This window comes from Jaculus jaculus, chromosome 6 (assembly GCF_020740685.1).
Source record: "Jaculus jaculus isolate mJacJac1 chromosome 6, mJacJac1.mat.Y.cur, whole genome shotgun sequence".
Taxonomy (NCBI): Eukaryota; Metazoa; Chordata; class Mammalia; order Rodentia; family Dipodidae; genus Jaculus; species Jaculus jaculus.
This window is the reverse complement of record NC_059107.1, coordinates 163,270,417-163,297,037: the sequence shown is the minus strand read 5'-3', so window position 1 is coordinate 163,297,037 and position 26,621 is coordinate 163,270,417. Positions and strand designations below refer to the sequence as shown.

The following is a 26,621-nucleotide window of genomic DNA, read 5'->3' as shown; positions in this document are numbered from 1 at the left end:
AGCCAAGAGAATGTAAGTGTCCCCCTTAAGCTCATGTGTTTGAATATATGGTCCCAAGCTTCCTATAACATGGTCCTGTGTAAGAGCAGGTCCCAGAGCCCCCTAAGCCCTGGGGTTTTTCTCTGCTTGAGCGAGATGGGGATGACTACCCTCTACGTTCACGTGACCGAGCAGGATGGGAAGGGAGCTCCCCTGGGACTGTGGGCTCCGCACGGAGCGGGAGTCTGGTGGGCAGTGCGGCTGCGGGACCTTGAACACGGCATCTGTTCACGTGTTTTGCTCCTGTCACAGTCTCACAGCCTTTGGTCACAGTGCACAGCTGTGACAACCTTTCTACAGGCGTCAACAGTGAGATAGAAACAGCATTGTTTGGATTAGCTTTGTACCTTTCTGAGTTAATTTGGCAACTACATTCTAAAAAAGTGAATTATGAAGGTCAGGCATGATGGCACAGGACTGTGACCCTAGCATGTGTAGGGCTGAGGCCACAGGATTGCGAATTCTAGGCCAGCCTGGGCTACACAGGGAGACTGTGTCTCAAGACACACAAGAAGAAAGGAAGAGAAAGAAGAAAGGAAGAAAAATAGGAAGGAAGGAAGGGAAGGAGGAGCAGAAATGAGTTACGGTATCTTTGAAGCAGTTGTTACCAGATGAATGGGTGGAAGGAAGGAAAGAAGATAGGGAAGTAGAGAGGGAGGGAGGAAGAAAGAAACGAGCTATAGTACTTTTGAAGGAGCTGTTATCAGAAGGAAGAAAGGAAGGAAGGCAAGAAGGAAAGAAGGTGGAAAATAGTTACAATGTATTTGAAGCTGTCATCCCTAGACCTTAACTTCTGAGGAGCAGCTTGGCGTGGAAAGCTCATCCACCCGTGAGGGCATGAGGGGTGGAGGACCTGGGTTCTGTATTCATGTCTTACAGAAGGACCTGGGATTCACCACCTGCTGCCAAGTTCGTCCTAACTTTCTTGCTGTGAGCTCTGTTCCTATGCTTGCTTTCTGTGCTGCCTCAGTTTCTCCTGCCTCCCCCTCTGCCCACACGTGCCCTCTGCTTGCCTTCCCTACTGCCAAGTCCGTTGTTCCCATGAGACTGAGTCATTAGTCAGGCTTGATTCTGTGGGCGATGCCCATGGAATAATGTGAATTTCTCATTTCATGTAGTTCACAGAAAACCCACATGGGTGTAAATTTGCCGCTGTCAAAAATAGCCTGTGAGTCCACGACCTCACTTGCTCTGATTCTGTTGCCTGGCTTAGGGTTTGACTGAAGTCAAACAGAACTCAGAGAAGGGCTGTGTTCACACCACACGGTGTGACTTGATGGGTTTTCATGCCAGCTCCAGGGCCTCGGATCCCCCCTTAGGTCGTTCCCTCCTAAAGGTCACTGCGACCCTGACTTTTCAACAACCAGATCCATTTTCCTGGTGGGAAGGCTTTTTACTGATGGCTTCTATAGAGAGTAGTCTATTCTATTCATGTTTTCAATTTCTTCTGATGTCTTTGGGGAAGGGTGTTTCTTGAGAAATGTGCCATTTTATACAAGTTTACAGATTTACCAGCATGAATTTTTATAATTCCTTTTATTTTCTTCATCATACCTGTAGATTCTACAGGGCTTTCCGTTTCCATTCCCAACACTGATCATCTGTGATCTCTCTCTTTATAAATGAGTTATACTTACCAATTATAAGTCTTTCCAAAGAACCAGCCTGTAGCTGTGTTGGTTTTATTCTGAGATAGAATGAAATTTACGTCAGAAAAATCATAAACTAACATGAAGTAGACAATCTTTTAAGTATTGATTTATTTCAAAGCAGGCTGTCATGTAGCCCGGGCTGACCCGGAACTGGCTATGTAGCTGCAGATGATCTTGAGCTCCCAGTCCTCTGGCCTCCACCTCCCACATGTTGGGATTACAGGGATGAACCACTACACCCAGCCAGTTTTCAAACCTGCACGCCTGTGCAGCCCAACCCAACCAAGGCTGTCACCCCGGCTCCCTGAAATTTTCCCAAGTTCTGTTTTGGGGAGGGGGTGTTAGGCATGGAACCCAGGGCCTTGCTCGTGCCAGGTAAGCACTCTGCCACGGAGTCACACACTCAACCCGCTCCTTTTCAGTGTTTCTGGATAGGTGGGCATCTGCCAAGCTGGTTGTGTCTTGTTCCGCCTGCTGTAGAACCTCCTGGAAACCAAGTCATGGAGGGTGAGCTGTTCCCTGTGCAGCCTCCCTTCTCAGCGCGCTGTTGTCAACATCTGCTCACCCTGGTGGCACCCCAAAGTCGGTCCTCGTCATGAGTGGCCCCCCTCTTGTTTGCTGCTCACCTACCCCCAGGTGCTAGGGCACCCCCGCTCTGGCTGCTCTGGATGGCACTAGAATGAATGCTGATGTCCAGGTTTTGGCCAGGACTTCAGTCTTTGCTTTTGGGGGCACATCCTTTCGTGTTAGCTTGATTTGTCGAATTTGGGGTTTTTTTTCTGAATTTTTTTGTCTATTTTTATTTATTTGAGAGTGACAGACACAGAGAGAAAGAAGCAGAGAGAGAGAGAATGGTTGTGCCAGGGCTTCCAGCCACTGCAAAGGAACTCCAGACGCGTGTGCCCCCTTGTGCATCTGGCTAACATGGGTCCTGGGGAATCGAGCCTCGAACCGGGGTCCTTAGGCTTCACAGGCAAGCCCTTAACCGCCTGGAATTTGTTTTTGAAGCGTCTGACTCTGCTAGACTTGACCAAAATAGAAATTTGGGCAGGAGAGCTTCAGGACCTCGCGGTGGCCTCTGGGGTGGGGATGACTCCAGGCCCTGGAAGCCACATGAGCTCCGTCTTCCCCTTCTCCACCTGCCTCGCGCTGGCTCCTCCTGCATGTCTGTCGCTCCTCGTGCGTCTTTGTGCACCCGCCTCGGTCTTCCTGCATTGCTCCTCGCTCCCACCTCAACAGGACACAGCAGGGTAGAGCAGGCCCCGCTCAGGCGGAATCCAAGTTCCTGGGCCCTGCGCCGTGCTCCTCCACACCTCTGCACAGCCCCTCTCGTGTCACCCACTCAGTTCTCGAATTTGGAGTCATCGCGTCCATGTGACTTACACAGGCTGCTGTTGTCCCACAGCCTCAAGGCCCAAGCACCTGCTGGTGTTCATCAACCCGTGCGGAGGCAAAGGCCAGGGCAGGCGGATCTATGAGAGGAGAGTGGCGCCGCTGTTCACCTTGGCCTCTGTCAGCACCGAAGTCATCAGTAAGTGTGGGCATGCCCGTGGCCAGCTCGCAGAGCGGACTTAGGAGGCTGGAGGAGATGCTGTTGAGTGACATTATTTTAAACAAAACTGGGCTATTTATATGCCTTTGTGGAAAGAATACAAAAAAAAAAAAACTTTGCATATAAAGTACTCAGGGAACGGTAAGGAGACGAAGGGCAAAGATCCCAACAAGAAATGCTTGCAAGAAGAGATACAAGAGACTGGTTTCTTAGAAATAATGTCACCACAGGTGGCATTGTGTGAAACATGGCATCATAGCGGCAGGTCATCAGCGCAGGCTGTTACCAGAGGGTAAGACAAACAAGCTCTCTTGCCCTGTAAGCCCTGAACCCTTGTGCCTGGCTTGTGTAAGCCTGTTAACAAGCTGCTTTGAAGTACCTGGTCATAGCTGTAATATCAGCCCTTGGGAGGCTGAGGCAGAGGACCAAGAGTTCAAGGCCAGGGCTGCAGGGATGGCTTAGCAGTTAAGGCACTTGCCTGCAAAGCCAAAGGACCCAGTTTTGATTCCCCAGGATCCACATAAGCCAGATACACATGGTGGCTCATGTGTCTGGAATTCATTTGCACTGGCTAGAGACCCTGGTGCACCCTTTTTTCTCTCTCTCATAAGTAAATAAAATGCATTTAAAATAATAATAATAAAGACTGACCATCCATTGTCCTCTTTCCTCTATCAGTACAGTGTCTTCTTTTTAAAATTAAAAAATATATTTATTTACTTGAGAGAGAGAGAGAGACAGAGAAAGAGGCAGAGAGAGAGAGAATGGGCATGCCAGGCCCTCTAGTTCACCACAAATGAACTCCAGATGCATGCGCCTCTTGTGCATCTGGCTTACATGGGTCCTGGGGAATCGACCCAGGGTCCTTTGGCTTTGCAAATAAACACCTTAACTGCTAAGCCATCTCTTGAGCCCTGGAGTGTTTTCTCAAGAGAGTGGGGAATGAGAGGGAATAGGCAGTTAGGGTGACTGGGCCCCTGAAAGTAAAAAAGGCGGGAAAATCTGCACTTGCTAGAAATAGAGAATAATCTGACTTCTTACCTCTTGCCTGGTTCCCAGGCTTGTTTTCCACAAACAACATGGGCCCCTCCCAGGAGGGAGGTCTTTCATAGCATTTCAACATTGTGGTTGGTCAAGTTCAGTCCTCAGAACTTGGTGTCAGGGCTAGCCTCTTCCTGAGACAGCCCCTAGCCCTGACCAGCCAGCTGCCCCTCTGCTTCACCTGAGCCGGAAGACGGCCCGCCACTCTAAGGGTATATGTACCTGTATGAGGGAGGGCATGCTTTGATCACGTGGGAACTTTCATCTGTTGGTGAACTTCCCCTCGGCCCAGTCCAGGCCAGCCGAAGGGGGAGCCCCCGGCCCTTACTCTTTACATGGGCTTTTTATCCCCTGCAGTCCCCCATAGGGCAGGAGGTCTTTGGAATTTTTTTCTCTCTCTTTTCTTTCCATGGTTTTCCCAGGGCCTCCACATGGGATCTCTAGCCACATGGGTGACTTTCCTTGGCTCTGTAGTTTCCCAAATAAACATAATAGTTTAATTTTTAAAAAAGAGACCAGGGGGCTGGAGAGATGTCTTAGCGTTAAGGTGTTTGCTTGCAAAGCCAGAAGATCCCGGTTTGACTCTCCAGGACCCATGTTAGCCAGATGCACAAGGGGGCACATGCATCTGGAGTTCGTTTGCAGTGGCTGGAGGCCCTGGTGTGCCCATTCTCTCTCTCTCTCTTTCAAATAAATAAATAATATATATATTTTTTTTTAAAAAAGAGAGACCATGTCTCAAAGGTGGAGCAAAACACCTCTGACCTCCACATATGCACTGTGGCATGCGCACCAACACACACACAGGCTCACACACACACATAAACATAAATAAAACAAAAAAAAATGAGGTCGCACCTAGTAGAGCAAATTCTGAGAGCACGATGTTCCACTGACGTCGCCTTACTTCATCAGAGGGAGTTAGATGAGACTAAGGAGCGTTTTCCTGTGGGAATCCTTCTGGGCACTTTATGGGACCTCACTGTAAAAGTACATCTGATTCGCCTTTCGCCTGTGGTTCCCGGATGTTATGATAACATGCAGTGCTATGTTTCTGCACAGTCACTGAGCACGCCAATCAAGCCAAGGAGACTATGTTTGAGATCAACACAGACAGCTACGATGGGTGAGTGTGCACTCTCCCCGTGCTCACAGTGAGTGCCAGGGAGGCCTACCCTTCTGTCCTGGTTCGGAGGGCCCCCTTTCCTTACGCCCTCCCCCTAAGAGTAGAAGTGTTTGTACAAAGTCAAGAAGTCAGGGTCGTTTCTTATATGCTCCCCTGCTGGGCAGAACTGCTGTTCTCTGGTTTGGGCCCATCTTTGTGTTCTGCTCGGGTAGAAGTAAACCAACCAAATACATATAAAGTTGAGATGATGTTTTGGGCCCCACTTTTCTGTTCTATTGTGGGAGGTTTCCCATGTCCATAGAGGTCTTCCCAAAATATTATTTCCATGACTCTATCATTCTCTTATATGGTGTCCTGTACACTCAAAACCTCAGGGGCTGCAATCTAACCACAGCTTGTTCAGGAAAAGGGGGTGATCTTCCCTTCTCAGTGGGGTGTTTCACCGAGCCACATGGACAGCCATTTGTGCTTGAGACTGGCCTCGGGGACATAGGCCTTTCCCCAGGAGCGGCCCGTCTCCTGGAGGCCTGGCCAGCTGGTAATCCAGGAGCATCTGCTGAGTGCTCTCCACAGCAATGACAACGCTGCTTCATTAATCATGGCCAGAGTCATGGTCCTTGTCCAGCTAGGACCTGGTGACCCTGTGCAATGTCAGGGAACTGAGAGGAGGTGGTCAAGGAGCCTTCCCATGAGGTGTCGTTTAAGGTAGGCACCATACCAGGCAGCTGGTGGCCAAGACCTCAGCCCTATCTGATCCTCCCATCACTACGGCTAGCAGGCTGGAGAAGAGGGGCCACCCGGGCTTCCTCGCGCTACACTCCCGCCATCTCGCCCCCTCCGCCACGAGCAGCCCGTGCACACATAACCCTGTCTTCACCACCCTGGCCCAAGTCGGCGCCCCTTGTCCTCTGGGACTAAGCCTCCTGCTGCCTGTAGAGCACTTTAGAGCTGCCCCAGGCTACAGCCATGTGCTTTGACTTCCAGCTGTGTCACAGGATGTGTCTGTTCCCTCGTGTGGACCATGCTGCCCAACACTGGACAGCACACCCTAAAACCTGCTCTGTGGTTAGGTGAAACCTCACTCTATCCAGCGCCCTTCCTCTGCTTAACTCCCCTGTTGTTCCCTTACTCACCTGTTTCTTTCTTTCTTTCTTTCTTTTTTTGTTTGTTTTTCGAGGTAGGGTCTCACTTTAGCTCAGGCTGACCTGGAATTCTCTATGTAGTTTCAGGATGGCCTCAAACTCACGGTGATCCTCCTACCTCTGCCTCCCAAGTGCTGGGATTAAAGGCGTGCGCCACCATGCCCGGCTTCACCTGTTTCACCTGGCATTTATCTGGTCCCCTCTGCTCCTGTTTTCTGAGTTCCTGAGACCCCTGGCAGGACTATCACTCTCCTATTTGGTATCCTGCACCCTTGTCACCCTGGGGCTGCGGCCTGACCAAAGCTTGTTCACAGGATGAGTGGAGAATTCTCCGCTTGGCTGAGGTCAGGTTCTGCACACAGCAAGGCCGCTGACTGGGTCCAGAAGGGAGAAGGCCACGCCAGCGGGCTCTCCGTGGCGCCCTTCCCGTGCTCTCCTGAGCGGGTCCTCCTCCAGCCACACAGCTGGTGCTTCTGTCTTGCATGCTCGAGTCTCAGCACTCACTGTTTTAAACCTTTCTCTTTTTCTGCAGTTCTGGGAACCTAGCCCAGGATGACCCATTGCTAGGCTAACCGCCGAGCACAGGCAAATACACAGGCTTTGGGTGGGGGCCGCCCAAGGCTGGTTGCACAGGTATTCTTTGCCTGGCATCCACCAAAATGTTAGGCTTCAAGCAGGGAAGCTGGGCTTTGCCAGGAATTCTGTTTGAACAAGCAGGCTAGGCAGGCTGGCAGGACCTCGTCATGTAGGGAACATCAAGAGCCAGGTTCCAGATGCTGTCGGGGAACGAGTTTATAAGCTGCCCTCTGGGACCCAGGCTGCCATGTGCTACAACATCACCAGCCTGTGCTCTTCCCTCAGCATCGTCTGCGTGGGCGGCGACGGCATGTTCTGTGAGGTGCTGCACGGGCTGATCGAGAGGACACAGAGGGACGCTGGCATCGACCAAAACCACCCCCGGGCCATGCTGGTTCCCAGCGCCCTCAGGATTGGCATCATCCCCGCAGGTATGCGCCGGCACCTTCCTCTCTGCTCGTCCTTAGCGGAGGCCCACACACACATCTGTTGGGCGCTCAGTCATCTGGTCTGCTCTGCCTGGTAGATACAGCTGTCCTAGGGTTTAGGGCCACATGTCGGGGACAGCATTCCTCGATTATCCTTCATTAAAATGGTGATGTTAGCCAGGCGCAGTGGCGCACGCCCTTAATCCCAGCCCTTAGGAGGCAAAGGTAAGAGAATCACATGAGTTCAAGGCCATCTTGAGACCACATACTGAATTCCAAGTCAACCTGGGCTGGAGTGAGAGACCCTACCTCAAAAAACCGCAACAACAACAGCAACAAGTTTGTGCTTTTACACTTGGAAAGTAGAGGCAGGAGGATCAGAGTTCAAGTTCAGCTACATAGTGAGATGGAAACTCAAAAACACCCTGTGATTTTATCATTACTCATAATGGTGATAATTCTGAGAAATAACCTATGACCAATGAAATGAACCTCATTGACTGTCTGTTAAAAACCTGGTCCTATCCCCAGAAAACAGGGCTATGCAGGGCACTGATTGCCATACAGTAGACAGGCCAGTCTCTGCTCTTAGAAAAACCACGGCTGGGGGCACTGTGGGGCTGCCATCCTGGAGTCAGGAGGTACCTGGTATCGGGGGCCAGGGTGGTGGTTGGGGTGACCATCTGGATGACCAGAAGAGCTGAAGGCTAGGGCTGGCAGTGGCAGAAGGGGCATGCACAGGAGTCCTGGAACCATGGAGGACAGAGAGGGAGGAGCAGCGGCAAATGGAGGCTAACAGCTTGGCCCGCTGTGGGGGAGGTGCGGGGGGACCTGGCTTTGTCCTGAGGGTGTTGATCTGGCTTGGTGTGTTTAACACCTTTCTAGGAGGTACCTAGTTCTAGAAAAATCATTGTGAGGTTGATCTTGACCATCAGTGTGATTGGGTTGAGAAGTGCCAAGCAGACCAGGAAAGCACACATCCCATCCGGGTGTGTCTGTGAGGCCTTTCCAGAGAAGATGTGGGAGTGTGGGCGGCATCACCCCCTCAGGCTGTGGGAGGAAGTGGACTAGGAGCGGGAGGGCAGGCACGGCTTGCGCGGCCACCGTGAGCTGAGCTGCTCTGCTCTGAAGCAGGAAGCAAAGCGAGTCATCCTCCTGAGTTGTCCGGTACTTTTGTCACAGCGACGGAGCCCGTGCTGCTGCTGCTAGCTGCGCAGAGCCGCGCTGGGGGGCTGGGGGACAGCGCGCCCCTCCTCTGCTCTGCCCGTGCTCAGTCCAGCTCCTGGGGCTGGCAGCAGGCTGGCTCCTGGCAAGACCTGTCCCACCCGTGGCAGAACGTCACTCCCACGTGGCTCAGCAATCCTCTGGCTTTTGAGTGCAGGAGGAGGTGTGGGTGAGGTCTCCAGGTGGGATGGGGGATGGGCCCTCAGCCTTCTGTTGCACAGGGAGGAGGCGCCCCACCCTGGGGACATGGTACCCTCGCAGTGAGCTGCCCTGCCCCCGTTAGGCATCAGCTTCTTAGCCTAAGCCCGGACAGGGGCGTCATCATCAAGCCATAGCCACGAATCCCCTTTACTCAGACATCAGGTAACGGTGTAGGGCGCGACCCCATGGACGGTGGCCTTGTGGGTACCTGAGGACAGCAAGCACCTCCTAGCTCTTCATTCACCCCCTCCCCTTCCTTGCGTCCTGCTCTGCGTCCACACTCACTAAAGCTCACGTCACGTACCCGTGGCCCCAGGGGTGCCATGGCAGAGGTGGTTTTTTGTGGACATCCTTTGATGGGGCGCTCCAGGCCCACGTGGTTCTCCCATGAAGGCTGCATGCCTCCAGATTTCCCGTGGGTGGATCCTGTGTGGCCATCCGCCCCCTGGAGCTTGTCCAAGGTTAGTGCTCAGCGTTGGAGCAGTCTGGTGGCCGCCGTCCTGCACGTCATCTGGAAGTATGTGTCCTGCCTGAGATAGAGCTGCCTCTGCGGGTCCACACGTTTGTGTCTGGGCTTCTGTAAACTTCCCTTCCTACGTGTTGCCTATGTTTTCTGGGTGGGAGGGCACTGTCTTCTGTCTGACTGTAATTGTCACTTACCTATGGTGGGTCACACGTTTTTCCAGTTCCTTTCCAGGGCACGTTTTTGTCTTTTTGCTCTGAATAGAGCACACACTGGGCGGCATGGATTTTATTTCTCCGCCTTCCAAGCTGTCCCCTGAAATTCCCTTTCTATTTGCTGATGGCAAAACCAGTTCCTAAAGCCCAGAGCTACTCAGGTTTGAAAAGTACTCGAAGGCAGAGGGCGACCACAGGCCGGGGTGGGGAGGGGGTGTCTGGGGCCAGGTGTGCTCCTTGGCAGGGGGTGGGGCACCCTGCTGGGCCTTGGGCATGCCTGTGCCAGACGGCAGCAGACATCAACAAATGTAGCACATTTGGGAAAATGTGTGACCCACCATAGGTAAGTGGCAGTCACAGTCAGACAGAAGACAGTGGTGGGGACAGTGGAGAAAATGCTTCCAGGCTCTAGAGGAGTGGCGACATGCACGGGTCTTTCCAAGGGCATCAGCGGTCTTCCTGAGAGGTGACGGTGCTTGGCATGAGCAGAGGGTCCAAAGTCAGGATCAACTGGAGCAGAGGGCAACAGGGGGGCAGGAGCTGGGGTTGCCCAGAAACGGTCGCTAGTATGGCTGATGGGCTCAGCTGGGCGAGGGCTGCCGTGGTGCCCTGCTGCGCAGCTTGAGGCTGTTGCCACAGGGCGGGGTGACATCTGACGCTATAAGACCCACCCGCATCTGTTCCCAGGAGTAAGTAGGAAGTGTCCCACCTGGGGGAGGCTGTGGCAGGGGCAGTGGTGGGAAACCCTCTGTAGCTTTGGAAGCTGGGTCCACAGGACATTGGGTGGCTTGGATGAAGGAGCAATGGTGAGGAAGGCACTGAAGGTGACCACAAATGTTGGCCTTGGCGACCTGCAAGATGGTGGGGACATAGGACAAGCGTGTAGCCTTTGGGTGATGAGAGCTTCCTGGAGCTCAGAAGGAGCTGCTGCGGGGTCAGGTCCAGGGTTCCGGGGGTGTGGAATAGCTTCTGAAGGCTGCATCTGCAAAGGGCCTGATCTAACTTCTCTTCGGGATGTTACGCAGCAGCAGAGCGTTTGCCAGTACCAGGAGGCCCAGAGGTTTGTCTCTTGTGAAAACCCCAGTCCTTCAGTTCCGTCTGTCTCCACAGCTCGGTGGGGAAGCCCCATTCCCACTGAGACCCTTTAAAGACTGCAACTCTAAACCTCAGCATGTAGTTCAGGCTAGTAACAGAGCCACAGAGGGCCAGGGAACTGACCTGTGCTTAGCAGGAGCTCTGTCTGAAGCCTGGCCCTTCCTGTGCCCACAGGACTATATGTGAGCTGAGCTTCAGTTGGCTGCTGGCCTACGGGTTGAGTGGGTGGAGAGCTTCCCTCCTCAGATGTATGAGGATGCCAGGGTCGCTGTGCTGCTCTCTCCAGCGCGGGCTGTCACTGTGAACACACAACGCTGTTTTTCAAACTTGACCCTCAACATGAAGTTCACAGCCATTGGCTGGGCCAGCTGCAGCCACCCTTCTTCCTGAGCCAGTGAAGTGGCAGATGAGAGCCTTCAGAGACACCTCCGCCTTGCACAGAGGAATATTGGAGCAAAGCAGATGCGAGAACTGCCTGTCCTCGGACCAGCGTTTGAAGCCATGGCTGTGTGTAACTGCTCGACCCAGAAGCCCACAAAAATAGTTGTGTGTTGTGATGTTTCTTTTGTGTCATCAGAGCACAGAAGGGTTTCTGTGGTAGCGTAGGTGCACGGTGCTGACGTGGCCTTGGTTCCCACTGCTCTGCCCTAGCCAGGGAATGGCTTCCTCGCTGAGCTGCACAGGCAGGCTGTAGACATGTTTTGACCTTCATGGTGGTCCAAAAGATTCTGGGAGAGTTTATGTTGCTACCAAGTCATGACGGCCAGCACAAGGTGGGAGCAGATCAGGCCAAGCTGGGAAGACGGTGCCCAGCGCCTGGGAAGTGAGACCTGGCAGGTGTGGGCTCCTGTTGGGGATCTGGAGCTGCTCCTAGGGCTCCAGGAGGCACTGAACCAGGGCAGAGATGCAGCCACGGTTTCCGTACCGGGAACACTGAAGGAGGAAGATGTCTCTGGAGGCCAGCAGAGCATGCCAGCGGGTCCTGGGCAGAGCAGGCAGGTCTGCCCCAGGTTTCTGGGAAACTGGAGGCCTGTGGGTGTGGTGCGTGGCTGGGCTGCCATGGGCGGGGAAGAGTCATCCCTGTGTTGTTTGTCCACAAGAAGGTGGCCGTTCAGCAGATTCCTGGACCTATCAGAAGACTCAGTTTACCCAGAGCACACATACGTTATCCAGGAGCAAGCAACGTGGAGTGAATGCCTGTATTTGTAAAGTATGCTTGTGTGTCTGCAGAATTCAAGAATCTTTGTGGTTTTTTTTTTTTGGTTTTTTTTTTTTTGTTTTTTCAAGGTAAGGTCTCACTCTGGTCCAGGCTGACCTGGAATTCACTCTGCAGTCTCAGGGTGGCCTCGCCACGGCGATCCTCCTACCTCTGCCTCCCGAGCGCTGGGATTAAAGGCGTGCTGGGATTAAATTCAAGAATCTTTATGGCCGGGCGTGGTGGCGCACGCCTTTAATCCCAGCGCTCGGGAGGCAGGGGTAGGAGGATCGCCGTGAGTTCAAGGCCACCCTGAGACTACATAGTGAATTCCAGGTCAGCCTGGGGCAGAGTGAGACCCTACCTTGAAAAAGCAAAAACAACAAAAAATCTTTATGCTCTGCTCTATCTGGTGTGACAGGAAGTGCTTTACCATTACTTCCTGCCTGGTGAGGAATCCTAGACATGTGCCAGGGTCTTCTGTGGGGCTTCCAGTCAGTTCATGTTGGAGTGTGTTCTCTTAGAAATGCGGTACTTGTCACACAGGTATCTTCAGTTGTAAGGATCAGGGTTGAGAGAAAGCCCCAAACCATCTAGTTTTTCTGGGATATCATTAATTGCATTTTAACCATGAGTAGCTCCTATCATCTTTAAATGCTCGTTTAAAGTTTCTTATTTTTTGGCTTATTTTTTGTTTTTTTATTTATTTTTTAATTTTTTTGTTTACTTTTATTTATTTGTTTGAGAGTGACAGACACAGAGAGAGGGGGGCATAGAGAGAGAAAGAATGGGCACGCCAGAGCCTCCAGCCATTGCAAACGAACTCCAGACGTGTGCGCCCCCTTGTGCATCTGGCTGTGGGAGCTGGGGAATTGAGCCTCAAACCAGGGTCCTTAGGCTTCATAGGCAAGCTCTTAACTGCTAAGCCATCTCTCCAGCCCTGGCTCATTTTTAAAGTAAGATGGCATTCAAGTCTTTAAGATGAAACGAGGGAAAATGCACATCTTAGAAACATGTGTTTATGTATGTGTGTGTTTGTATGCCCTCAGCCTCAGAAGCCACAGGTCAGCCTAATCTTAACTGAGGGGGGTCCTTGTGCCATGGCCTCCATCCAGGCCAGACCACGTCTCTGAGAAGCCACACTGGGCACCATGATCTGACTGCCTGTTTGAAACCCTTCCCCTCAGTGGCCACTGAGGGCAAAAGACCCTTGCACTTTACTGGGTCCTGATGGCAGAGTGTGGCCCTGTAACTACTCCTTGAGTGGCCGTGTGTTGGTGGTAATTATTATGGTGCCCGTGCCTCGCAGCGCATTCTGAGAGAGCCTAGGCTAGGGCATCCCGTCTGCGTGGCCCTGTTGGATGTTCATACCGTGCAGCTCTGTTGAGCCAGTCTCTTAGCTTGTACCCCAGTTGCTGTTCTCAACGGGTGCTTGGACAGCTTCTCTGCTCACAAGGTGTTGAGGGCAGAGTCCTGTTTATGACCAGTTAGATCAGGTCAAACGGAAGGAGACAGGCAACCTTGCTGCTAAGTGGGCACACACTGCTTGCCTGAGCAGTGGCAACGCCATCCCTTGTTGCTCCTTCCCTGACTCCAGGCCCATGCTGCTGTCATCCCACGTAACAGACGGGCAGTCCCTGGCCACAGGCAGATGTACATGTGCTTGCTGTGCTGGGGCCCCACGTATGGGTCCATGGGTCGGGATAGCTTGCATTTCCTCAAAATGCTAGACTATAGAGACACGTCTTGGTTTGAAAATGTCTTTAGAAATTAAACTGGTTCGCCATGTTCTTTCCCATTTGCTCTTGAGGTCTGGGTGTGAGATGCTGCTATTGGCTATGTAGAGGCAGGAAGGGCCACAGGCATTCCTGAGCATCAGGAGGGAGGGATGTGGTTGCCTGCACTGCAGACATTTCTCAGGGGCTTCAAGAGTGGTTCACGGCCATCGTTGTGTGCTGGGTGTGAAGCCATATGATGCTGTGGCAAGACTGATGGCGGCCTTTTCCCCATTCATTTTGTGGGTGGTCTTTGTATTCCTTCCTAGTTACCCAGGGCCCCGGAAGGAAGGACAGAGGGTTCCAGTCACTCAACTGGAAGCCCACCGCAGCTTCAATCTGCCACAGTGGCACTGAGGGCCTTCCCTTCCCCTTTGCAGGGTCCACAGACTGTGTGTGCTATTCGACCGTGGGCACGATCGATGCGGAGACCTCTGCCTTGCACATCATTGTTGGTGAGTTGCGTGTGGCGCATTGGAAACCAGAAGCCCTGGCCCGGAAGCTGAAGGGATGCCAGCCCCTTTGCTGAGGCTGCTCCTGCACATGTCTTAGAACTTGTCCCGTGCTGTGTGAAGCCATTGCTTTTCTACCCTTCTTCACTGAGCTCAGCTCCATGGGCATGCCAGACCCTGAGGACCCTTGACTCCCTGCCCGTTCCATCCAGTGCCATACCCCTGTTCCTTTCATGTGCATTCTTGGGCCTGGCCCAGTGGCCATTGTCCCTGAAGGCGGGAAGCCCCGTGTACCTCACAGAATCCACGTTGATGGCCATGGCTCAGGGTACAGGTATCTGCCCTGTGCTGCCTCCTGTTGATTTCCTCTTGGTGAGGTGCCTGTGAGGATCAGAGGTGATTCCTCTCTTCAGGTGACAGACGTGCCCAGCCCTACCCCAGTTCCAAGAGGCCAGGAGGGAGGGTACTGAACTTTGTGGGAGCTCCTCAGGGCTGCTGCCTAACTAATGCCTGGTGCCCTCCCCTCCCTCAGCTGTTTACTGCAGGCCATACCCTCCCTGGAGCTACTGAAATACCATGCTTAAAAACAGCCACCCAGGGGCTGAGGATAGGGCTCAGTTGGTAGATTGCTTTTCTAGCATGCATGAGGCCTGGGTTAAACCCCAGCACCTCATAAGACTGGGCATGGTGGCACGTGCTTGTGACCCCAGCCTTGGGAGGTAGAGGAAGGAGAATCAGAAGCTCAAGCTTATTCTCAGTTTTGTTTTTTTTTTTTTTTTTTTTTTTTTGAGGTAGTGTCTCACTCTAGCCCAGGCTGACCTACAACTCACTATGCAGTCTTGAACTCACAGTGATCCTCCTACCTCTGCCTCCCAAGTGCTGGTATTAAAGGCATGAGCCACCACGCCTGGCTTATTCTCACTTTTATAATGAGTTCAAGGACTTTGTGCTAATTTTATTTTATTTGGTTTTGGTTTTCCAGAGTAGGGTCTCGCTCTAGCCCAGGCTGACCTGGAATTCACTATACAGTCTCAGGCTGGCCTCGACAGCTGTTCTACTACCTCTGCCTCCTTGGTGCCAGGATTACAGGGGCTGCGCAGCCCAGGCTCCCCTCAAACGCACAAGCCTCCTCCTCCAGTCTCCTGCGCTTGGGGGTCACAAATGTGTCACCACCACACTAGCACATTCGTGTTTTTAAATGCAGTTGCGTTGTCCTCACCCTCAGACCCTCCTTCCTTTCAGTCAGCCAGCGACATCAACAGTCCTCCTGGGCACATTCTTTCCTGTCCCCGCAGAACAGCTCCTCAGGCCTGATTTGCAAATCTAGGTAGTTTTGTCTCCTGAATGGTGACACGCACCCATCGTCTTTCCCGTGGTGGAGGCAAGCGCCTCCTCTGAGCGCAGTGCTGCTCAGAGGCCGGGCACAGGGTGGGCGCGGGGCTCCCTGACAGCGTCCCTCTCCCGCAGGGGACTCGCTGGCCATGGACGTGTCCTCAGTGCACCACGACAACACGCTGCTGCGCTACTCGGTGTCCCTGCTGGGCTACGGCTTCTACGGGGACCTGATCAAGGACAGTGAGAAGAAGCGGTGGATGGGGCTCGTCAGATACGACTTTTCAGGTGCGCGGCAGCCCTCGCAGCCAGCCCGCGTCCGTGGGCACCACGCCCGCCCGCGCTGACAGGACACTGAGCGCTGCGCGCCTGGCTGGGGCGGGGGTCTGACCTTGAGCCTAGCAGGTGTGGTCTGCCATCTCTTTCCTTGGCCACCCAGGGAAAGTTGGTGCTGCTGAGGGGCACCACATGTGAGAGTCACAGGCTAGGGGGTGCCTGGGAGTCGGGCCGTCTGTTCCTGTGTCCGTCAGTCACACAGGGGAGCGCTCCCTGGCCCTCCTAGTGGGCGTCAGAGACCCCCGTCCCTAGTTCTCAGCTGAGAATGCCTGAGTGGGTTGCTCGGGTCTGAAGGCTCCCTTCCTGCAGGTCAGCGCCTCTCAGAGTAGGTGGGCATCAGTGTCTTTGGGTGACATTTTAGGATATTGAGTCCCGTTCCAGAACATTTTAGAGCCACCCCACAATGCAGCTGGGGCGGGGTGGGTCTGCACACAAGATGCCCAGGCAACCCTGGGGATGCAGACAGGAGTTCTCAGTGACAGGCACGTCACCTTCTACCTGATCACAGAGCTACAGTGAAAAGAAATGGAAGTCAGCTGCAGGCTGGAGCAAAACTTAACACCTAGGCCAAGCAGCTCTCCTGGTCATTTCTCCACACAGCCACCTCAGAATGTCTTGCAGGCAAGTTGGTATTTGGTTATGCAGTATGGACAGTGCCAATCTTGCTGGGTATTCGAGGGTAAAATAAAGGAGAATGAGGCATGGAACAACACTCCGGGACATGTGGAGATTCGCGGGTTGGCTAATCACAGGCAGAGACAGGGACCTGGGCTGTAAAAAGAGGCCACTGTGGAGGCCACCACTGGTGACAACAGCTGTCCCCAGCACAGCATACCACCTTGGTAAGGTGGGTCAGCTCCCTAGGGCCTTGGGTACAAGTTCTCCTGGGGCTCACAGAGTCGGGGAGCGGCCCATGCTGTCAAGCTGTTCTGCAGAGCTGGTCCTGAGCAGGCTCCCTGTGCCGAGCCTCAGGCCAGGTATGGAGCTGAGCGAGGCCCCAAGTGAGCTGGGGAGCTGGGTCCCAGGCTTACTGAGGCCCTGGGCGCTAGAACCCTCTTGAGGGGGCCAAGGACTTGTATCCTTACATGCAAAGACCTGGTGAGGTGGGGCCCTTGTGGGGCGTAGGGAGGCTTGGTGTGCACAGGTCAGGTAGGGTGAACTCCCCAAGGCCAGTGAGCCAGGAAGAGGGGCTGTGCAGGGCCACACCAGGCCCAGCAAAAGAACCAGAGCAGGGCTGTCACCCCAAGACTTGCTCACTGCCGACTCTCCTGCTCATAGCTTTCCCCAGATGCTGTCTGAAGCCCACCAGTTCAGCTCTGGTGGCCTTGTCCCATCCCTGACACTCATCATGCAGACACATGTGGATGGAATGCCACAATCGGCCCTTTTGGAGGCAGTACCATGCTGGCCTTGGTTCTGATCGCATCCAGAAGGCCACCATTGTCATGGATGACAAAGACCCTGATGGAGACCAAGCACACACGAAGCAGGGACATCGCTGGCGTGTTGAGGGCAGTGGAGGCTCTGAACCTTCAGGACATGCAGGCGCCCTGGAGGGTGGCCAAAGCCCTGACCTCTCCTGTCACTGGCGGCTGTTGAAAGGTGCTGGCAGCTGACCAGTGTCGGGAGGGCAGAGATTTGGATCCTCCTCTGGTGGCATTAGTGACGTCACAGACAAGGGCCCTGCCTGCCCCTGCAGAGTGGTTAGCTCCCTGTCCTCGATGACACACGTGCCGCGAAGCCAGTCCTTTCCAGACACTGAAGCTGGGCATGCTTTCTTGCCTGGCTGTTTGCAGGGGTCAAGACCTTCCTCTCTCATCACTATTACGAAGGAACCGTGTCTTTCCTCCCTGCACAGCACACGGTGGGATCTCCGCGGGACAGGAAACCCTGCCGGGCAGGGTAAGCACCACGTTTCTCTGTTGGTTTCTATCTCACACGAGGCAACATGGCACAGGGGAGGGTCGTTCCTGTCAGGACGCCGGGTGCAGAAGTGTTTCCCAAACATACAGGGGAGAGTCTGGATTTCTCAGGCTTGTGTAGGGCTGCACGGTTCACAAGAGCCATCGTGCCAGCTCCATCCCAGTGATGGGCTCAGTGGCTGAGTCTCCACACGGTGGCTGTGGCTCCCGCCTGGTGAGGACTGAAGGGGTAGGTCCAGGTCCCCTGTGGCTTTAGAGTGAGGTTTGTGATCACGGTGTGTGCTCCAGTCAGGGCTCCCTCTGCCCACACTGGGGGTTCTTATGGAGGAGTCGTACATGCAGGGAAGCACAAGAGACAGCCACGCGGCGATGGCCGCACCCGCGTGGAGGCCTGCTTCCACACCTCGGAAGGGACCACTGGTGGGGCTGCTCCACGAGCCTGTCTGCTCATCAGCAGGTGGGAGAGCAGCCCCCGCCCTCACTTCTGGCGGGGACCCTCACCCACTAGCCCCAGCTGCGAGACGGGAGCTCCTCTGAGGTTAGGAAGGTCCTGGGAAGCGCCCTCAGGACAGCAAGCGAGCGCAGGCTGGCCTGAGTACTGGCCTTGGGGCAGAGCCTGGGCGCCAGCAAAGGAGCCAGAGGGGGGATGGGGTCCGGGGAGAGGAGACCGCAAGGTGAGGGCAGCTGGGAAAGCCTGGGCCCCTCCCCCAGCCCAACAACGTGGCCCTGCGCTCTCATGTGCCCTCACACTCCCGTGACATCTCAAGGGCGATCCCGTTAGAACTCGTTCCCCTCCCCGCCCGAAAGTGTACCCAATAATGTCTGAAAACCTTAAACCAGAACTGGAAGTAAATCTTAAACCAGTCAGCCCCATCCACATGGCCACCCCTATGACAGCGAGGGTCTGTCCGAGGCCTGGAGACAGGTGTGACAGTCCTGAGGGATACGCACAGTCCTTTCTCCTGAGGACTGCCCAGGTCCTCTCCTTTAAGTGAAATATTTCAGACTGTGAAGTAAGAACCCTTGGTCATGGCTCCACAGAACTTGAGGTCTGATGAGTCAGTCCCTCAGTCACACGACAGGGCAACTCCAGCCACCCCATACCAAAAACACGCACTGGGCTAGCGCCTCAGCTAGTTACTGACTGACCAGAACTTGGGCCAGTCCTACTTCCTGCTACCTGAGATAAGGGAGCTCCGACCCCAGGCCCCCCTGGTGGACTTTGCAGCCCAAGCTTAGCTACAAAGGCTGTCCTTGGCAGGACTCCTTGCACTGTTTGTGACCCTTGGAGAAGGGCTTATTGATTAATAGGTATAGTAGATCCAGTTTTGAGAATTACAGTTACTGTGCTAGAGAACTTCTTCTAGTGAGGCCTTTGGAACTGCGAGGGGAAGGTGACGCCTCCTGTCTTTAGGTGCTTCGTGTGCAGGCAGAGCAAGCAGCAGCTGGAGGAGGAGCAGAAGAAAGCCTTGTACGGCCTGGAGAACGCGGGTAATGCCTGCACGCTTGCTTCTGTGTTTCTGGAAGCCACGGTCTATAAGCTCGTGCTCACCTCTTCCCACCTCCTTTCTTCCTCTTGAGCTTATGGCTGTTCCCTCCAAAGTCACTGTGGACTCGACACTCTGGGGAACATAGATGTCTATGGCAAGGCCGCTGGTTGCTATTGTGAGGCTGCCCAGGGCAAGTCAAATGTTCTCTTTGGTCATGACAAAATGAATACCTTTATTTTCATTTTTATTTTTGAGACAAAGAGAAAGGGAGAGAGAGGCAGAAGGGGCACCCCAGAGCCTCTAGCCACTGCACATGAACCCCAGGCACACACATCACCTTGCATATCTGGCTCACCCAGGACCTGGAGAATCGAGCCTGGCTTCGAAGGCAAGCGCCTTAACAGCTAAGCCATTTCTCCAGCCCCCAGGAAGAGTACCTTTTGCTGTGTCTGCCACAAGGCCTCGGTCATAGCCATCAGCACTGCCCCACGTGAGCACCTCACACAGTGCGTGGATAAGTGGATGTGGCCACTTGCCAGTAAGGCATTTGTTTATGGACATTGAGATTGGAGTTTCATGTCACAAGCTATTATTGTTATTTTGATTTTTCTCCAGCTATTTCAAAAATTAAAAACCATTCTTAGCTCATATAAAGATGGCAGGCCAGATTTTGTCCTAGCCAAGGGCTGCTGACCCTTGTTCTAAATTTTGGTCCAAGAGTTCCCAGTGGGGGGCAAGGAACATGCGGCTCTGCCTTTTAGGAAGTGACCCCTCGGGTGGACAGTTCCATGGTGTTCCATGGTGGGCATGTCTGCCTCTGACGACAGTGTCTGTGGGAGGAATCTGAATGGAAACTGAGACCACCCAGACTGCAGGGGGCATGCCGCCTACCTCCTCCCCCCACGCCCCTGGGCTGCCCCTGCCCACGCCAAGCTGCTGCATCCGCTTCATTTCCTTCTGCTGCAGGGGATGTGGAGGAGTGGCAAGTCATCTCTGGGAAGTTTCTGGCCATCAATGCCACAAACATGTCCTGTGCTTGTCCCCGAAGTCCCCAGGGCCTGTCCCCAGCTGCCCACCTGGGAGATGGGTCCTCCGACCTCATCCTCATCAGGAAGTGCTCCAGGTTCAACTTCCTGAGATTCCTCGTCAGACACACCAACCAGTGTGACCAGGTGAGCGGAGTGCCCTGCGTTTGGGCAATCCCCAACCACATGTTGCAGAATCTGTTATTTAATTACAGGAAGGACATCTTTTGGGTTCATTTCACTAATTTTAAGCTCCTAGTTGGTGAGTTACTAGATGTAAAACTTGATTTAAAAATATGCCTACCTGGGCTTGGTGGTGCAGGCTATAATCTAAACCATTCTGGAGGCTGAGGCACAAGGATTGCCAGATTCCAGACCACGCTGGGTAACGCAGTGAGACTCTGTCTCAAAGTACAAAGTAAAGAGCAAAATAGAAGAGAAACTAGCTGGAAAAGAGAAACTCAGTGGGAGATGAGGGAGGTGGACAAAAGAAGGTGATGGGAGGGGATTATAATCAAAATATGTATGAAAATTCTCAATGAAAGTTAAAAATTTAAAGAGAAGAAAATGCAGAGGGCTGAGAATATATCTCAGTGGTAGAGCATTTGCAGGTTCAAGCCAGTATCACCCACATCAGTCAGCCAATCAAAGATGGGCATGGTGGTACACACCTATAATCTCAGCTCACAGGAAGCTTGGGGAAGAGTAAAATGAGTTCAAGGCCACCCTAGGCTACCCAGTGACACGCTGGCACAAAATGTATGAATGAATCAATCTGAGGAGACAGGAAATAAGTCATGAGCATTTCTGTATAACTTCCCTCTGTCACTGCTCTGTTTTCATAACAGAACAAAGTACCTGGGTACAGTTTTTGTCACTCTTGCAGACCACTTACACCGCAGTGTCCAGGCTCCCAGCAGCAGGCTGCATCCAGCTGCCACTAAGCGCCCCCAGGCATTGGTAGCGGAAAACATGGGGTGCTGCCAACGCCAAGCTCTCCTGCATTACTTTCTTGTTGCTGTGATCAAATGCCATGGCGAGAAGCAGTTTAAGGAAGGAAAGCACTGGGGATAGACTCCATCCTGGTGGGAGGGCATGGCCCCAGGAGTGGAAGGCCAGCTGGTCACGTTACATCCAGTCAGGGAGACAGGAGAGAGCAGTAAGTGGGGCTGGCCTGCAAAACCCACCCACAGTGACCCACTTCCTCCAGTGAGGATCCACTCTGAAAGTTCCACATCCTTCCCAAACAGCGACATCTGCTGGTAGCCACGTGTTCAAACTCAAGCGCCCCAGAAGACATTTCCCATTTAAACCACACTGCTCTCTCTGCGCTGGCACCCCTGCCTGACAAAGGGAGGGGAGGGGAGTCTCCTGTCACAACGGCAGGAGCTTTTACTAACAGCGTCTAGTTTCAGTAAAACCCTATTTTAATTTTCAGTTATATTGGCGATCTAGTCCAGGGATTACTTTCTTCTTTTTATTTATTTTTATTGACAACTGCCATAATTGTAGACAATAAGCCATGGTAATTCCCTCCCTCCCCCACTTTCCCCTTTGAAACTCCACTCTCCATCGTATCCCCTCCCCCTCTCAATCAGTCTCTCTCTCTCTTTTTTTTTTTTTTTTTTTTTTTGTTTAGTTTTTCAAGGCAGAATCTTGCTCTAGTCTAGACTGACCTGGAATTCACTGTAGTTTCAGGGTGGTCTTGAACTCATGGCGATCCTCCTACCTCTGCCTCCTGAGTGCTGGGAGGATTTCTTTTTTTTTTTTAATGGGTTTTTTAACAGTACTTTCTAAAAAGAAAATAGAGAATTCTATCACTCTAATGAGCTACCGAGCCTTTACAAAGTGTCCGTCACTGTGGAGGACCCCTAATTTTCAAAGCCCTGACAGTTAGTTAAAGCACCTGGCTGGGCAGGGTGTATCTGGCTGTCTCACAGGCACCCTTGGGAGTTCTGCGCGTTGCCCGAGTCCCGCGCTCAGGGAGTGCTGGCCCCCTGAGCTAGCAGAGGTGGGGGCCCATCTCCGTGCTTGGCTGCCCCACAATGTCACCTCTCTTGGCAGTTTGACTTCACTTTTGTTGAGGTCTATCGCATCAAGAAGTTCCAGTTTACATCCAGGCACGTGGAGGACGAAGACAGCGACTTGAAGGAGCACGGGAAGCAGCGGTTCGGGCAGATCTGCAGCGACAGCCCCGCCTGCTGCTGCCTGGCCTCCAGCAGCTCCTGGAACTGTGACGGGGAGGTTCTGCACAGCCCTGCCATCGAGGTCAGGTGAGTGGTGGGGACCCCGGCCGCCAGCCCGGATGTCTGTCAGGGTGCTGCTCCCTCCAAGACGTGCTTCTCCCAGGGCTCTGGCAGGAAGCGCGAGGCGCCCCAGTGCCCTTGCCCACACGTCGGTGTCTGAGGCTTGGCTGGGGCCAGTACCGACTCAGAGCTTTCTGTTAGTCTCTTCCTCTGCGACACTCTGAGCTGGGCATCCTCCACCCCTCCATTTTGCTAAATAATTAAAAGAGCAAGCAAAGAGACTGCTTTTGGGGTGCTTCCTAAGCCCCGTGTTCCTCAAGTTCCCCAGGAGGCAACCTCTGTGGCCAAGGCTGGTTGCTCTGAAGGCAGGGACAGTAGAACCCAGAAGGCAAAGGGGCTGGGCAGGGAACCCCAAGGCCAGCAGCAAAGGGAGTGGAGAGCTGCAGGAGGGAAGCCTGGTATATGAAGGGCGCTGCCTGGACTCGGGTCTGGGGATGCAAATTCTGAACGTGAAGGAGAACTGTGAAGGCTTGTGAACCTGTGCTGCCCCGGTCCAGGTGTGGGCTCCAGGTCAGCTGTGGTGGGGGACACGGCAGGTATTTATACGTGCCGTTTGTCTCCGCAGGGTGCACTGCCAGTTGGTGCGTCTCTTTGCACGAGGAATTGAAGAGAATCCTAAGCAAGAGTCACACAGCTGAGAAGCCGGTACATGTTGTTGACCTTGTACTTGGGAAGTGAAAAAAATTAAGAAAATTCCGACAGACCAGTTATGTTCATGTATCCATTTAAACGTAGAAATTTATTTTTGATAGTTGAATCTTGACTTGAGAAAAGAAAGACACCTTTGTCGGCAATCCTGTGTACATACCCAGCATCCCAAGTTCCATGTGACTTTTAGTTGCATTTCATATAATTGTTCTTGGCAAATGGCACTTGCTGGTTTGGGGCATTGGCTTCTTAGATGCCAAGAGCACAGACATCAGAACAGCCCACAGTGGCTCCTCTGCAATAATTTTAGGGACATTATAATATACACTTCCCAGGAATCAGGTTTACACCATCTGGACACAAGGTAACTACTGGGTCACTCTGAGCTGCTATGGAAGACATTCTGGAACAGTTTGGGCCCAGGGTTGGGAAAGCAGACAATTCTCTCCGCCTTCATGTCGCCCCATCTTCATTTATGATCCGGCCATTGCTATGTGATCCTCGCTGCCCACCGCAACTGAAACACACAGTCGCCGGGTGCAGCGCGCCCAGAGCGAGCCCACATCACTGTGGGAAGACGCTGAGGGCCACATTTCATCCTCAGGATCTCTACTCACTCCCATCACAACGGTCTTGTGTGATGACCCAGCGAAGCGGCCTCTGGGAAGTGGCTTCTGTTAGCACTGATGGCATGCACACTGTGGACAGGGTTATTGTGAAGCACCCACTAACAAGGCTGTATTTGGACACAGCTGGGCGTTACAGGGGACAGAGAGTGTGCTCGTGGTGATTTCTGCATCCTCCAGCCTGAGCATCACCCCTGGGGGGCAAGTCGTCCCCAGTCGCAGCGGGATTACTTTGGTGCAGGCCCTCAGTCTCTTCCGTGGTCCACCTCTGCTCTTCCCCCCGTCCTGGGCTTCATGCATTCACTGAAAGCTTCATCCTTCTTGATCTGAAGAGCATAACAGTGTCTCGGGCATTGGTTCTGTGTCCACACTTGCACTGCTGGCAGCTTCCTGCTCTTGAAGCCCTGGCCTCGTGGCCAGTTTTCTCCAAAGGCATTCCTGACCCAGGGGTTCCTCAGAGGCCCACTGCTTCCTTCCTGTGCTGTCTCCGGACTCATGCGTCTGAGAAGATGTGTGAAATCACTTCATGTGACTCAGGCGGGCTTGAGCTTGACGTGCACGGGGCGGGGCGGGCACTGTTACGGGACGGCTCTCACGCTGTGTGGCTGCTGGAGCGGACCTCACAAGGGACCCAGCGGTCACCGTCGCACTTCACAGACAGCACCCATTCCTCCAATTCCTTGCATTGATTTATATTTTGAAGCAGACATGAACTTTCCTACTTCATTCAGACAAAAGGGCAGCTGTAAAGGTGGTGGCCTTTGTAGGGACCAGGCTATCGAAGGTGATTGTTTGAGTGGAGCCATTGAATCACTGACGGTTGAGTGGGAAAAAACTGGTTAGAAGCAGGTCAGGTCTGCTCCTGGATGGGCAGGAACCAAAGGGATGAGACTGATGGCTCTCTGAAGGGAGGGCGTGGGTAATTGCCTCGCTCTGCCCACTGCCATTTCCATAATGCTTCTTAGACGTAGCATGCCAGCCCCTGGGCTTAGGGGTCTTAAGAGAAAACCCAGGAGTGAAGATGGCTACTGGTGACTTAGATTTTATGGTAGCTCTGTGGCTCGTCGGTGCAAAGCGTCGAGCTGACAGACACGGACAGTAACTTATCTGTCTGTGTTTGTTGGAATCAGGTAGGAACTGGCAGCTTCCAAGGGCTGTCTGGTTTCTTAATACAATCTCTCCCAGAACCGGGAGACTGTGACGTGGAGAAGGGCCAAGCGTACCTTCTGATCTTGCTGGTTTCAAGATTGGAAAATGGCATATTTGATCTGATATGTTTGAGAAGATACAAATAAAGTTAGTTTGGGCAGAATTTGGCTTTTTCTTGTTCTTTTACAAGTTCCTGTTATTTTCTTCCCCTCCCTCCCTCCCTCCCTCCCTCCCTCCCTCTCTCTTTCCCTTTCTTTCTTTCTTTCTTTCTTTCTTTCTTTCTTTCTTTCTTTCTTTCTCTTTCTTATTTTGTTTTCTGAGGTAAGGTCTTACTCTAGTCCAGGGTAACCTGGAATTCACTATGTAGTGTCAAGGTGGCCTCGAACTCACAGTGATCCTCCTACCTCTACCCTCCCAAGGGCTGGGATTAAAGGCATGTGCCACCACGCCCAGCTAGTTCCTGTTATTTTCAAAGCAGAATGTTCTCATGAGAACATACAGACAGTTTAATGAACAAGAATAAAATAGACATGGCTAGAGAACTGACTCAGCAGTTAAAGGCACTTGTTTGCAGACTATGGCCTGGGTTCGATTCCCTAGTACCCACGTAAAACCAGATGCACAAAGTGGCACATGTTGGAATTAGTTTGCAGTGGCAGGAGGCCCTGGTATGCCAATTTCCATTCTTTCTCTGCTCAAAAAATGTATATATACATACACATATAAATACTATTGAGATTTTATTTATTCGAGAGAGAGGTACACGAGAGAGAGAAAATGGGCATGCCAGGGCCTTCAGCCGCTGACAACAAACTCCAGACACATGCGCCACCTTGTGCATCTGGCTTACGTGGCTCCTACAGAATCAAACCTGGATCCTTTGGCTTCACAGGAAAATGCCTTAACTGTTAAGCCATCTCCCCAGCCCATAAATATAAATATGTAAATAAATATGTATTTGTACTTTTATATTTGAGAGAGAGAGAATGGGCACGCCAGGGCCTTCAGTGCTGCACACGAACTCCAGCCATGTGCGCCCCTTGTGCACACGAGCAACATTGCGTGCTTGTGTCCCTGCATCTGGCTTACGTGGAACCTAGAGATCTGACCATGAGCTCTTAGGCTTTGCAGGCAAGTGCCTTAACCGCTAAGCCCTCTCTCTAGCCCCATAAATATATATATATATTTAAAGAATGAACAGACATGTGCCAAGGATCTGAGAAGCACCCAGGCCTTCCCTGTGTGCCTCTTGTTGAATCTCCCCACTTCCCCCATAGGCCACTAGCACTTCAGATTCCAGGTCCCATCCTTCCCAGCCTCAAGTCTCAAGGAAATGCCACTTGCTCCTTCGCCGGCTCAGCTGCGCCCCACCCCGCATAACTGCTGGGTAGAGCGGGAGAACTCCGAAGCCAAAGAAACTCCGCTGCCCCTTCATGGCAAGTCCTCACGGCGCTCCCATGCCGCATCCACCCCACTTTGCCTTCAGGGCCTGGGTGAAAGGCTTCGGCGGGACTGGGCATGGGGTGCCGTGTGGCTGAGAAGCGCGGCAGGCGTGGAACGACACTGCAGCGCCAGCGCAGAGGACAGGTGGTGAGGAGGCCCCGGGCGGCG

General features: G+C 53.0%; 1 protein-coding gene across 1 annotated transcript in view; it reads left to right on the top strand.

The window, feature by feature from the left end:
* The window catches only part of Cerk (ceramide kinase), a 45,857-nt gene extending 20,684 nt beyond the window's left edge, over positions 1 to 25,173 (top strand). The window contains exons 4-13 of the mRNA XM_004650641.2: positions 3,097 to 3,222; positions 5,347 to 5,410; positions 7,414 to 7,559; positions 14,105 to 14,179; positions 15,644 to 15,796; positions 17,641 to 17,746; positions 19,181 to 19,257; positions 20,223 to 20,428; positions 22,346 to 22,554; positions 23,153 to 25,173. Of these exons, the coding sequence (XP_004650698.2) occupies positions 3,097 to 3,222; positions 5,347 to 5,410; positions 7,414 to 7,559; positions 14,105 to 14,179; positions 15,644 to 15,796; positions 17,641 to 17,746; positions 19,181 to 19,257; positions 20,223 to 20,428; positions 22,346 to 22,554; positions 23,153 to 23,225 (1,235 nt within the window). The 3' untranslated portion in view covers positions 23,226 to 25,173. The remainder of the gene's footprint in view (positions 1 to 3,096; positions 3,223 to 5,346; positions 5,411 to 7,413; positions 7,560 to 14,104; positions 14,180 to 15,643; positions 15,797 to 17,640; positions 17,747 to 19,180; positions 19,258 to 20,222; positions 20,429 to 22,345; positions 22,555 to 23,152) is intronic.
* Positions 25,174 to 26,621: the final 1,448 nt, after the last annotated feature.